This window comes from Anastrepha ludens, chromosome 3 (assembly GCF_028408465.1).
Source record: "Anastrepha ludens isolate Willacy chromosome 3, idAnaLude1.1, whole genome shotgun sequence".
Taxonomy (NCBI): Eukaryota; Metazoa; Arthropoda; class Insecta; order Diptera; family Tephritidae; genus Anastrepha; species Anastrepha ludens.
The window spans coordinates 55,124,644-55,139,741 of record NC_071499.1 but is presented as its reverse complement, the minus strand read 5'-3'; the positions used below and the strand labels follow the sequence as shown (position 1 = coordinate 55,139,741).

Here is a 15,098-nt window from a genome sequence, read left to right as displayed (position 1 = left end):
TTTATAAAGTTATAAGTGTTTGAGTGTGCAGACCGGGTTTTTATATTATTCGACTTAAGAGCGTTTTTCTGAAGCTTGTCGAAAATAGTCGCCGAAAATAGACTATGATCACCATAGCAAAAATCTACCAATCCAGTCGTTTTGAGATTTTGCCCCGTACTTCCTCACGTGAGAGCCTCTTTGTGTTTTTTTAATCATTTTAATCTCACAAGCAGAGGCAGCAGGGGTTTTCTCTAAATCAGACAACTTACATATCTATTTCCTTGAAATTGCCGAATACTGCCAGTGTTTTTCAGGCAGAAGTCTTTGCCATCCTGCAGGCGTGGGAAATGCTTAGGGAACTTGGGAGCGAGGGAAATATTAAGATTTGTCCGATGGTCAAGCCGGAATCAAGGCTCTGACGATGTCATGGTGCAGATCAAAACTAGTAAACTCCTAAAAGCTGGAGATGAAATCTCTTGGGTATGCAGGTAAAATTTCTCTAATCTGGGTTCCAGCGCATAAGAACATAGAGGGAAATGAAATTTGTGATGAGCTTACCAGAAAGGGAACACAATTGGTGTCAGAGATCTCCTACCTGGTCATCGGGATCCCTCTAACTGTTGTTAAAGCGGAAATGTACAACTTATTTCTCAGGAAAGGGCAGGACACACGGAGCTCCATTTCTTCATTTTGAAAACCCTTTGGTCCCAGCCCAATAGATGGAGAGCTCAGAAAGTCCTGGTACTCCACTCTGTTCAAACCAAAGCCGAGTCAAAATCTTGACGAAAATAGCATAGATCCAAGTGTTGTCGATATTTTTATATAATTTTTTTCATGAAATACCTTCGGTAGCACTCTTTGAAGTATGGTGAAAATGCTCCGTTTATTCTTCGTGATATATCTTCCACAAATACAGTAGAATAAATTAGGTAGACTTACACCCTTAAACTACCTTTTAATGAATTCAAAAATACACCAATACTTGAATGAAAGAATGTGCGTTTTTTAAATCAGCCTCGGTTGTTTTGTACCAAAACGTAATTTTTTTTAATATCTCGATTGCGTGGAATCTGCTAATATACTATCAGTGCCAGAATAAAGTGTAAAGCGCATATTCACTCTTAATTATTTTTATGGTAATATTGTTCATACTACAACAAAAACCATGTAACGGAAAACAAAAGCTATAAAAAATCTGCTGCATTTGTTATAGGGAGAAAATGCGTTACGCTGCAGCAAAAAAAAAAAAATTTTTAATCAACACAAATTTCTAACCACTTGACACATTGTTAGGCTAAAATTAAATAGGCCCTAAAATTGCATATCTAGATTTTTTCTAAAAATTCCAACCAAAAATATTAGAAATTTTGCAGAGAATTTATCGAATTATAAAAATATTTTTCGTACAAAATTTGAAACTTTACTTCATATGTGTTTTGCTTTAGCATAAACTATATTTTTATAAGAACACACAAAAACAAAAAAAAAAAAATATTAATAAAAATAAATAAATATTTTGCCGCTGGTAACTTAATATACCCAATTATACCGACTTTACCAATTCAGGTTTGTCAGTAAGTGTAGGCTAGCGCCATTTCCAAAATAATTAATTAATTTATTTTTTATTTATCACTTTCCACAAAATATTTGCTATATGCTGGATTTTCACAACACTTAACGAATTTACATTAATCAACCAAAACAATGCAGAATTGAGCAAAACCGTAATCAAACTACTAGCGATTATTTTCACCCAACAATAATTTCTCTCTGTGATTATAAATACTGCCTAAAATGTTAAACTTCTAACCGCAAATCTGTTAAACAAATCTATTCATTTGCCCATTTATTTACATTCGTTTGATACAACACATCCACACCCACACCCACACCCACACCATACGCAATCCAAATCATTTATGCAATCAAGTATTGAATTATCTTCATGAACTCACCCAAAATGACGAGTGCATTGCCTAGCAGGCCAGCAAGTCCGATGATGCCGAAAAATACAGGCACAATGGTTGACACAACGCGCTCTAATGGGTCAATTTCGAAATCCAACAGATTGTCGGGGGGGAAAGTGAAATTACCATCACCACCAAACGCAGCCCCATCTTGGCCTGGCAGTCCGGTGAAACTCGCGCTTGTACCTCCCATAACAATGCCATTGTCCATGGTGCTGTTAATGCAGTCGTAGGTGTTGCTGTATGACCAGTCGGGTGGGCAGAGCGCTGGCAGCGCTGCTATTGTTGGTCGCACAACTAAGGACGTCGACAGCGCGACCATAACTGGCGCTGTTGGGCTGAGCGTGGGCGAGAGACTCTGATTTTGCAGCATTTTTGGGATATTCATGTATTTTGCGTTGTTTACATTTCGGTGAGAATCACTTCAAAAATCGTCACGCAAATTGCTTGTAGAGTGGGCGTTAATGGGGAAATCAATGGTTGATTGTGTTTGTCGTTAGTCGGCGATGTGACAGGAATTGATAATTGCAGCAAATTGATTGTATGGAGAGTAGATTTTTCGGCTTTTATTTTCCAATTTTAATGCACTGGGGAAGAGATGAAAATGTAAACAGCTGTAAGTACAATTATAATTCCCTCGTAGAGAAGTAAATAACTTGCATTAAATGTTGTTGGTAGTAATAATATGATTAAGAAAATTTAAATTTTAATAAAGCCGAATGTCGGCTTATATTAAAGATCGTAAAAATTCATGGGTTTGAGTTTTACAGGAGAGTTCGATTTTTATCACTTTCACTGAGAATTGAATTTTCTACCGAATTTAAGCAGCTCTAATTGTGATTATTGTACTTAATTCCAAAAAAAAAAATATTAAAATTAAACGTAGTTAAATGTAAGTAAATATTATATATGTGTATTACCTTCAAATACGGGTTGTGTGCTGCACTGCACTGTTGCGAAGCGGAGGCTTATTCTCAATATTCGAAAACAACAAAAGTCATATAAATTATTGCTAAATCATTTGAACGGACCAAAGAATTTATTTTGCACGCCCTTAAGCCTACAAATTTTATATTTAGAACGATGTGTTTGCAAAAAAACAAAACTGCTACTGACAATTTAATTACGACAATTGCCAAAGGGGAGAATTTTAAGCCATCAAAGGCGATTGCAGCTGAAAGGTAAATCAAGAATTGTACAGCATCGATTGTACAACATGAACCCAGAGGCAAATTCAAATTCACAGGATACCTCGAAAAGTTGTGAATAAAAGAAATTTGGAGAAGAGGAAACATTTGCTCAAGGACAAAAGTCATGGTGTCGAGCAGAGGGTGCTAAAAAGCATAAATATAAGGAGGGGAAAAATCAAAGAATTGAGTATTCCACCGACTGACGTGTAGGGTTATCAATTCTATGCCAAATCGGACACGGTGGTTTAATTGAACTTTGAAAAGAAAATCCACAAAAAAAAGAAAAGTCTTATTTACACCGTACTCATATCTACTACGTACCTATTTTATTGACCACATGCATTTTTTCCTTTTGTTCTCATTCTCTCTACTTTAAGTTTTACCAGTTCTTTAAATTATTATTTATATTGGTATTGCTAGTGTATATGCATTTAAATTAATGGCCTATGTGTATCTGGATCTGTGTAAGATGATGAAAATACATACAGTTCCCGTAGCCAACTGCTGTTAGCAAAAATTAAATAAAAAAGATAACTCTTAAGGGTCTCCCATTGGTGGAGGGAACGAACTAAAATTTTTAATAATAATAATCTGATTTTGATAGTTCTACTTATGCTGATCTTTCAAATTGCTAAGAATTAATATACAATACATTTTTTCGATTTTTGTTATATATTTTTGTAAAAAAAATTTTAAAACCAATTTTTTTGTTCTATATTAAAAAAATCTTTGGAAAAAACAATGTTTTTCAGATAATGTTTTGAAGAACAGATTTTAAGCAATGTATAAAAAATGTATTTAAATACCTATAATTTATGTAAGAATATTTTTTTAATATGGCGGCCAGCGTAGCCGAATGGGTTGGTGCGTGACTACCATTCGGTACTCAGAGGGAACGTATGTAGATTCGAATCTCGGTTAAGCACCAAAATTAAGAAAACGGTTTTTCTAATAGCGGCTTGAAACTGTAGGTCCCCCCATTTGTGGAACAACATCAAGATGAAAACCACAAATAGGAGGAGAAGCTCGGCCAAATACCCAAAAAGGGTGTACGCGCCAATTATTATAAGAAAATTTTTTTAACAAAATAATTACAAAACCTTTTTTTTTAATTTAACAAAAACAAAAGAAAAAAATTATTTATATTTATTTATTTATTTAAATTTAAATAAAAATTTAAAAAATTTAGCAACTTTAGTATTAAAAAATAATGCTAAATAAACCAAAAATTACTTTAGACATAATTTATTCCTGAAAAATTTTAAAGAAAATTGGATGGGTGTCAATAAAATTAGTTATATATTTTTAAACAAAATTTTTATAAATTTATTTCTTTTGTTATACATTTTTAAAGAAAAATTTCAAATCAAAGAATAGGGTTTATTTAAATATCATTTAATTAAGAATATAGAAAAGAAATTAATAACATTATAATTACATTTTTTTTAATTTAACTAAAAACCCAAAACATCATGATTTATTAAAAAAAAAATTTTAAATTTAATAATTTTGATACTAAAAAAAGTTAAGTGAACCAAATACTAATATACTTTTGAAGAAATGACCAAATAATTCATAAACATTGCAAAAAGCAACGAAAATTATTATAGAAGGTAATATATTTCTTCCAAATCGCACTCAGCGTATACAAGGTGGCGCAAAATTAATAATCATAATTTGTATGGTCCACTTTGCAACTTTCTTTTGGAAAGTCTTTTGTTGAGTTCTGTGGTGGCGTTCCGATTACTTTTCCACAATTAAGAAGCAGTCAAATTTTTAACCGTTGGATCTTTGCAAGGTGGCGCAAAATTAATCATCAATTTTTTTTTGAATACCTTTTTTACTAAATAAAAAGAAAAATTGTTGAGTGATGGAAATCTTTAATTTTATCCTTACGCGCTCCATTACTTGTCTGTTTGAGTACTAAAGCTGTATAGTTCACAAGTATCAAATATGACTGACGTACGACGCAATTTGTATATTATAAATTGTATAAATAGTACGTCTTCGGAAAGGATGATTAATTTTACGCCACCTTGTTTAATAGTCTAATACCGAAAAAATTCATAAACATACTTCTGTGGCTTATTTGATTTTTTGTGATTTATGGGGAAAATTACTTAGGTTATTTACATCCATCCTACAAATTTAATTTTTTTGTGTGAATAATTTATTTTAATAAAATATTGAATTTTTAAATTTAAATTTAAAAAAATTAAAAAAAAAAATTTGGAAGAAAAAAATATTTTTATTTATAAAAAACGTTTCTTTTAGATATTTTTTTAGAATGAATGTGAAATAAAAACAATTCAAATTTAAATGAAATTTTAAGAAAAAAATATTTAATAAAAAAATCGAATAGTTTCTATTATCGTCGACAAGCCAGCAACAATTCAAGAGCTAAAGGATGAGATAATTTGGCACATTAACGGCATAGAACCTCAATTATGCCTCAGCGTCATCGAAAATTTTGACCATCGGATGGAGGTGTGTCACCGAGGCCACAGCGGCCATTTGGCCAATATTTCATTCCATACGTAATTGAGTCATACCAATATTATCATAATAAAGAGAAATGACAATAATTTCCTAAAAAAATTGTATTTTATTCAAAATCAACACCGGCCCTTGAAACTTAACCAGCCTTTAGTATTTAGGCGTTATATTATTATAAAAAAACTAAAAAAAAATTAAAATAAAAATTTTTAAGAAAAAAATTTTAAGTAAAATCAAAGTGTCTTTCTTATTAAGCGCACAAAACACGCCCATTTTTATAGTATTTAGGCGTAATATTATTATAAAAAAATTACAAAAAAAAAATTAAGAAAAAAATTTCAAGAAAAAGTCGAAAGGTTTCCTTACGAAACTCAGCAAAACGCGTCCATTATTATTTGGTTGAATAATAAAATTACTTTCATACTGATAATATTTTTTCTAACACCAACAGCACAATTTTTATAGTTTTTTTCAGAAAATATTAATGTTTACTTTTTATATAACCAGTAGGCAAAAATCGATTTGTAGAAATATTTTTTAATGCAACTTTTTTTTAATTGCTTTCCACAAAAAAGGCAATGTTAATCAAATAAATTGCTCAAATTAGCTATTCATCATTTCATAATCCACAACAAAACACTTTCATCATTAAAAAAATAGAAATAATTAAATAATCATATCCCACTAATCAATCATGTTTAATATAAGTATTTTTTGCTTAAATTTCAAACCGAAATAGTTTCTCTATTTGATACTAAATATTTATTCTCTGTAAGCTGGTGTGTAAACATGCATAAGTATGGGTAAACTGATACACCCAAACTTTAATTTGATTACTTTTATATTTGGTATTCCCAGCCCATGCAAATCAGATTACAAATATGAAAGAGGATCGCCAAAAGCATGACAGAGATGTGAGCTGTGTAACGAGTAACCGTAGCCCATTTGCATAATAAACATTTCGAGTTGAAATTTTCAAACCATCGCAGCTGCACATGTTTGCATCCAGCCAAATAAAATGAAAATAAATATGAAAACTCTTAACAACCTTGTGGTGTGCTAGGACATGTGCGCGATACGTAGTTATATGAGCCTGTGAAGTATAGTCTTAGTCAATAGTCGACGTCCTATTCTCAAAATAGGAGTCAAATATTTAACTAATACCAAATCACTCACTGGTGAAGGCTCATAACTATTATTCATCAGCTCATCACTGGTCTGTCACAGTGCTCTTCTACAACTCCACGATAGAGGAATTTGCGTGGCGCAGCATTTGTACCATATATGGAGCAGTGTGGAAACGCTAAGGGATGTCTCGAAGTTGGGCGGTAAAATTGGAGAAGGAGCTCGCGAGGAGCTTGCCATTAACTTCATGTTTAGGCTTCAAATACCTCGGTGGTGTGCTCCAAGCGGATGTTGAATGGCTGCTGACTATTGTAGCAACTTTCAAGGAAATAAACATCAACATGGCAGCTTTTATCAGATCTCTGTGCGCGGTGCTGCTGCACTAAAATGCCTGAGAACCCTTTCCGTCGTATCCGAATGCTTCGCAGCTTCTATGGGTACCTGGACACAGAGGCACTAATGAGCTGGCTAGGTAAAGCACCTGAACGGTGAATTTTCACTGCAAAGGGAGTGCTAAGATTTCCTTGACTACGTGGTCTACTCCTGAAAATACTAAAGTACTAAAATTTGTTACAACTGCGTATCTCTGCAGGGTACGTAAGGTTCTCGTACTCTCTCAGCAGCATCCTTCCACATGTGTTGACTGTTGATGGCATAGCGCGAATTGGATATTAGTGGAATTAATTAAATTGCTTTCTATGTAGTCTCTCATTGTTTTGTGAGGCATCTCGTTGATTGTGATTTTTAGTAACAGCTGGCTCAAATTTGATGGAAATGATTGACATTTTGCGAGTATTTCATTTTATCGCATGTAGATTTAATTGTTTGTTCCGTCATTGTCTTCGTCACGCTTATCTGAGCTGTCATTTCGACCTAATAATTTTACCTATTCCAATTAATTGGGAATTGCAAACTCAATCGGCAGCTGATATGCCGTGACGTATTCCTTTTTTTGTGTTTGAAGGCTCTTGATTACTTTTTGCCACGTATTAGGCTGCTGCATTAGGTGATTGCTCCTGTGTGTTATTCGAATTCATACGTACATACACCTATACATACACATATACTCAATCCTCTTGGTCCCTGGGATTATACGGCGGCGGATTTTGAATATTTTAGTATTTATTTCATGGAAGTAAAAAGCATTTAAAACAAAGTCTGATTGAAAAAATGTTTTTGTAAACAAAACAAGTCGTTGTGCAAAGTGGTGCAAAAAAAAAATGTTTTCGTGAGAAACTTTGCAGAGAGTTTTGTGTATACTAAGCAGACTTAAAGGTCCAAAAATGTCACGTGACCATCTGCAACAAAATATTTATAGATATCGAGGATGTTCATAAATAAGTGGTTCCACAGGTATCCCAAAGTTAAAAACGTTGACGATTTCCCCGGAGCACTAAGAGCCCTTGTTAATCCACACTGCTCTTTGAAATTAATCGATGAAGTAAGACAAAACTGAACAGGGTTGCAAAACACAAGAAACCTGGTTGTTGTTGTTGTTGTATCAGTACCTTTTCCCTGTCAATGGAGTGTAATCACCGGTTGTCTTCGTCTAGCTCATTTAACGCTAGGCCCAGGAAACTAGCTGTTTTGACAGGTTGGGTCCAGAGGGAGAGGGGTGTTAGATGAGTGGGGGTGATGGTGCATGTGAAAAGGTGGTTAGTGTCGTGCGAGCTGGCTTCACATGTTTAGTATGTCGGGGTCGATTCTGGATAAGTAGGAGTTTAACCTGCTACAGTATCTAGAACGTAATTGTGTCAAGGTTACGCGGGACTCTCGGGGAAGTTGGAGCTCTTCGTCTGCAATTGGTGGTGGTTGGACTCCGCTAACGGCATTCGGGGGTCGGGAACTTAAGAAGGTGGTCGTCCCGATGAATGTCGTTTATGGCCTGTCTGTACCCTGTCCGATCCAGTAGAACTGACTTGAGAACCTTGTTGCGATTCTGTACTTAAGTTGCAATAGCGGTTATATGCGCTGAGAAGAACAGCAAGCTGTCAAAGGTAACTCCCAATATTTTGGGGTTATTAACCGTCGGAATTTGTGTATCATCGACTTCCACCTTGAGTTGTAGGTTGACCTCCTTGGTCCAGGTGGTAAAAAGGGACGCCGTGGGTTTAGTGGGGGAGAGTTGTAAATTCATCGTTTGCCTTCTTGGGTGCCTGGATATTGTGGTATTGCAGGGAACTTGTTGGCTAATAAACTGGCTCCTGGAGGCTCTGCAAGCATACCACTAGGCCCTGAACTCATTCTAACAGTCTATTGTGCATGGATTGATGACTTCATGAGGTTTACTAATAGAAAATTTTGATCTGAGTTCCGGCTCCAGCAGAGTAGCCAAGTACCTTGTAAAAGAACCACATAGGAAATTAGCGACCTTTTCTCTAAAACTTTATAGGAACGATCTGACAATACTGCTAGGTGTAGTCACAGACCACAGCCCCTCTGGTCAACATATGTCTACCAAGGTAATCATTGGCGACCGAATATGTCTATCCTGCCTTGAAAATGAGGACACTGGAGAGCATTTTCTCTGTAGTTCAGCGTTCTCTAGGATCAGACATAAGATATTGGGTTGCGCTGTACTGAGTATGGCTAAAGCTCATAATCTTTCTCTTCCGGATCTCTTAAGATTCATAAATGAATGCAAAAGATTTGCGAAAGAGTGGCCTCAATTTGATTTTTCCGTCTTACCATCCTGCCTCACTATGCTTTCTACTAGATTACAGGGTGTAGTAGAATGATCTTCCTGAGTGAGTGCTTATGTAGACGTGTCCGATGCCTTACAAATCGAATCTTTGTACTCTAATCTCCCCGGACGAGGCGTACCAAATTGGAATTGTATCGGAATTACCCAAAGGGGTTCAATTCCGACTATGGTAATCGCTGATAAAATGCAATAATATCTTGTTCCCACGTAGTAATTTAGGCAATTAGAGCCAAGATGTGTAAAGCTTAGTCTCGCCAAAGCAGTGCAGCGGAAGATTAGGTACTCAGGTGCTTTCATCTCGTCTCTCAGATCTCATCTAAGTTTCACTGCACTGATGCTTAGTGGACAATAACTGAATAGGATACGCCACCATAATCAGGAGTTCACGAGATCTTATAATATCTTATCTTATCTTATAAGTAAGAGAGTGAATGAGCTCGTAGACAAGAGTTTATCTTTGTGCTTGTATATGTGATGGTGTACCGAATAATTGAAGTTTAATGAGCCTGAAACGGCTCGGTCTTGACACGGCAGACTTTCATATGCCTGTGGAATTCATAGTAGGTGAGATGTTTCCTCACTGACAAAGTTTCGTAAATTCGTGTTGGAAAGAGTGTGCAATTCTGCTGAGCCTATAGGCGATTGAGTCCTACCTGTGACGCTAAGCATTCGCCAGAGAAGATATGTGCGTCTGCATTAATTGCTATTCCTAATCGTATTAAGCATAATGATGTTTGATTGGCATAATACTTTCTGCCGTGGCTGTAATTTGACAGGAGCGGAGAATAAGGTACAGCATATTCCCTACAGTTCCCTCCAGAGAGATTTGCGAGTTTTCTGGTAAAACTTTGCTTTCACTGTCTGACAGAGTTGCGAGATTTCTGGTTAAACTTTGCTTTCACTGCCTGACACAATTGGGCGCTGTGAACTCGCATTTGCCACTTGAAGCAAATAGCCAACCACATTTAGTGAGAGCAAATGATTTTTAATAAGTTTTATAAAATTTTGGTTTTGAGATACACCTAAATATATAAAAGCATCCCTTGAAAAAGAAAAATAAATAATTATAAAAGTTTGACTCCGTTGTCCAACTATCAAATGAATGCGAAATGTAAGAAAACTTTCAATGTTGTATGGAAAAACGCATTGTTTGGCGACTTCAAATTTACGCTACACTAAAATGAAATGGTCTATTAAACTACATACTCAGAATTTTTCTAAAGTTTCTTATTAAAAAAATTTTATTAATTTTTAAAATTTAATTAATCAATATAAAAAAAACTGTGATGTTATTATACTTTTTTGAAATTTCTTAAATTTTTGTGAATTTTGTGCGAATTTTGGAGCTGTAGTTTCTAAGATAAGCTATATTTTATAAAAAAATAACAAAAATAATTATTAATATTGTAATTATTGAAAAAAAGATTAAGTGACTAAATCACGTGTGCACTACTGAGCATGTAAACATTTAGATTACTCATACGCCCACGTGTCCATAGGGAAGATGCTCACAAATTGATAAATATTTGACAGATATATCGGGTATACAACTAATTAATTTCGTATTTATTACTAACCTCATATCTATTTATGTAGTCAATATTTTGACAGTGATAGCTATTATATGTTTAAGCACGCCAAAAAATTAAGTAAATTTTATATGTCCCAGTGAATACTAGTAAACACACAAAATTTTTTTATTACAGTCAAAATGTCAAATTACATTCCAACAAAACAGCAATTGCGGGGAGGTTAGCTTATGTTCTTCAATTTAAAGAAAAATGCAACAGCAGCACATCGTTTATTCTCAGAAGCTTATCCCGTATATGCTCCAGAGGTTAGAGGGCGATTTGGACACAGACGACAAAAAGCGATCAGGTCCATCAAAAGAGTTTGAAAACAAAAAATTGGAGACATTATTCGATCAAGATCCATGTCAAACTCAAGAAGAACTTGGAAATACATTGGAAGTTACTCAACAAGCCATTTTTAAATGCTTAAAAGCAGCCGGATACATTCACAAACAAGGAAATTGGGTGCCACACGAATTGAAGCCGAGAGACGTTGAGAGACGATTTTGCATGTCTGAAATACTGCTTAATTGCCACAAAAAGAAATCGTTTTTGCATCGTATTGTCACTGGCGATGAAAAGTGGATTCATTACGACAACCCAAAGCGTAAAAGATCATATGTGAAGGCAGGCCAACCCGCCAAAGCGTCACCAAAGCCGAATATTTATGGATTGAAGGTAATACTCTGTATTTGATGGGATCAGAAGGGTGTGCTGTACTAGGAGTTGGTAAAATCGGGCCAGACGATCACGGGAGAGCTATACAGGCAACAATTGCTACGTTTGAAGCAAGCAATAGCCGAAAAACGGCCAGAATGGGCGACCAGGCACGAGAAATTGATTTTCCATAATGACAATGCTCGGCCACATGTTGCAATGCCGGTCAAAAATTATTTGAACAATGCCGGATGGGAAAATCTACCCATCCGCCTTATAGGCAAGACAAAGCTCCTTTTAATTACCATTTGTTTCGGTCCATGCAGTATCACCTTTCTGGAATACGGCTCACCAATATTGAAGGTATTAAAAAATGGCTTGACCACTTTCTCCCCGCAAAAGATGAGAAGTTTTTTTGGGATGGAATCCATAAAGAAAGATGGGAAAAAGTTGTCGCTTCCGATGGACAATATTTTGAATAAAATATTTTTTCACTTTTACACTTAAATAAATGGTTTTTTTTTAACAAAAAAGTTCTAAATTAATAAGTTGTACAGCCATTAATTATAACTTTTTCTATAATTTTGGTTTTTCATGTACGGAGATTTGATCCTACGTACTTCCGAATGCTAGTCACGTATCAAGCCATTCGGCTACGGCGGCCGCCATTCGACAGATATATCTATAAGTAGAGCAGTAATTATTACAAGAAAATAAAAAAGTTTTAAGAGGACTTAGAAAACAATAGGCGAAAAATGTGCAAATTGGGCCCAGTCAGATTTCTTGAGAAAAATTTAACTACAAGGTAGGTAGGCAGGTAAAATGGCCACAGGCACACTTCAAGTAGCACTTACGTGCCATTTTGATACCATAATGTGGACCATTACCTGTGCAAAGAAAAATTTTTTGGAAGAGAAAACCTTCTACAGCCATCCAGTGCTGTTGATGTAGTGGAGGAGAGAAAAGGGATATAAGCTGGAGACTTTTTTCAAGTCATCCCCAAACCCAAAGAGCACGCTAAGGAATCTCAATCGTCTAGCCACCAAAGCCGGACATTTGCAGAGAAAGTGTTCCACAGTCTCTTTCTCTGTAGGATTCCCACAGCTTCTGCAATAGGGGTTGTACGGAATTCCAAGCTGCTCGGCATGAGTACCGATCACCCAATGACCAGCGAACACCGCAATGAGTTTGGAAATTGAAGGCGGGGGATTCCCATCACCGTAAGCGTTCTGTTTCTATCGTATTGGGACCATAGTGTTTTCGAAATAGCACACGATGAGAGAGACCTCCATCTGTCTTGCGCTTTTTTTAGAAAGAAATTGTGTAGTTTCCCTTTAACAACGGAAAAGGGGACACCGATGTATGAGAGGGGGGCAGCTGAAACCGGTTCTGTCGACCCCTTCCTGGCAAGCTCGTCGGCAATTTCATTTCCCTCTATATTCCTGTGCCCAGAAACCCAGATAAGGGAAATTTTCCAGCATGTTCGAGCCGTTTGAGTTCCTCCTTACAGGAGTTCACCAGAAGAGAGCTGCAATACGGCGGCGACAGTGCCTTGGGCGCAGCTTGGCTATCGGAAAAATATTAATGTCTCCCTCCCAACAGCGTTCCCGAAGCATTTTGCATGCCTGCAGGATCGCGAAGACCTCCACTTGAAAAACGCTGCTCGTTTCCGGCAGTTTAAAGGAGACTGAAAAGCTGGCTGATTTACAGAAAACCCCCGCTCCCACACCAGATTTCATCTTGGATCAGTCGGTGAAAACACAGGTATGAATATCCGTGCCGACTCTCTCCTCCTTCCAGTCTTACCTGCTCGGAAAGATAGCCCTAGCACAACCCTCAAATCCTAGTTTGCGGATGGAGAGATCGGTGCGAAGAACAGAGAAGTAAGGGGAGATCTGCTTCAGGATGCTACTATGTCCTACAGGAAATTGTCTCCAGAGGCCAAGATACTTACTACAAGACTCATTAAATAAATTTCAACCATCTTGCTCTTTAAAGCATACAGAAAGTTGAAATTGACTACCGGTGGAGAAGAAATGTGAGCATGATGTGTTTTCTATTTTTATTTTAAAATTTAAGCTTATCAAATTAGCATATTTTTGAACTCAATGCGTAGCTGCGTCTTTTTTTCCTATATACTTTTTTTACAACAAAAAGTCCAGTTGCTTGTGCTTGTTTTTGGATTTTTCAACAAATTCAGTGTCAGGTGAAAAAAAAAAAAATTAATAAAAGTTTTTGCAAACAAATAACAAAAATTATTCAACCGAAGCGCCGGAAAGAGAAGGTGGAATGGAAAGTTATTTGCAAAATTTTTTTGTTTGTTTATCCTTCATTTCCGTTTGTCGCTTTTCTATCTATTTGTTTTGTGTCGGAAATATTTGAAGGCGCTTAATTTCGAACGAGTTTCTATTTTATGTGGTAGTTCAATGTATGTGTAGTTAAGATTTTTATCATTTGTTTGCACTTGCTTGTGCACCTTTTTAAATTCTTTCATTTTTCATCTGTAGCAGACAAATATTTGAATGAATTTTGCATAGTGATAGATGCTGTGGTTTTGTAGTATTAGCATTTAGCATTAGATTTCCGGTTAAGCCCAACTGGAAATAGTAATGCATTTGCTGCCAATTTTTGAAACACACTTGACAATTTTTTGGATTGTGGTAAGTGGAAATTTGAAAAAGAAAAATTGCTTGAAAATGATATTCGTCTTAAAAGGTGTGCTCAACACAAATATAAATATAAATACATGTATATACCTATGCACATTGGGGTGGCTAAACTTTTTTTTTGACAACGTTCCTAGCAAATTCGGATTCTATATATATATAGGGTATATACATATATATAGGTACTATTGTGGGCAAAAAGTAAGGTGAATTTACTTGTCAAGCTTCGCGGGATTAAAATTTCGCTCTAGTTATTTTTTTCATGAGTTGGCAGCACTGTTCATAACATCTGGGCCAACTTTCATGTGAATGTCATTATCAGTAATAAATTTACGCTTGTGTTTAGCAAACGACCAAGAGTACATTTGTCGATTTTTACAATGTCTGATTTGATTGAGCAGAGAAGTGCCATCAAATTTTGTTTGGGGAATGAAATTTCGGCTGTGGAAACGTTTAGCATGTTGCAGAAGGCATTTGGTGATTCGACCATGTCGCAGATGTTTATAAGTGGTACAAAGACTTCAAAGAGGTCAATAAAGTGAAGGAGTTAGTGCTCAAAAATCGTCGGTTGACTGTTAAAGACCTTACTGATATGATCGGAATATCAGAAGGATCTGTGAAAACCATTTTGAAAGACCATTTGGACCTACGAAAAGTCAAATCTCGTTTGGTACCGAAAACTCTCAATTTCTTGGAAAAAAGTCGTCGCGTTGATGTGTGTGAAACAATGCTTTCAGACT

General features: G+C 35.8%; 1 protein-coding gene across 1 annotated transcript in view; it reads right to left on the bottom strand.

Annotated features, from left to right (window-relative positions):
* Positions 1-2,526, bottom strand: part of LOC128857987 (allatostatin-A receptor-like) — an 86,186-nt gene extending 83,660 nt beyond the window's left edge. Inside the window, exon 1 of the mRNA XM_054093864.1 lies at positions 1,938-2,526. Coding sequence (XP_053949839.1) covers positions 1,938-2,337 — 400 coding nt within the window. The 5' untranslated portion in view covers positions 2,338-2,526. The remainder of the gene's footprint in view (positions 1-1,937) is intronic.
* Between the last annotated feature and the right edge of the window lie 12,572 nt (positions 2,527-15,098).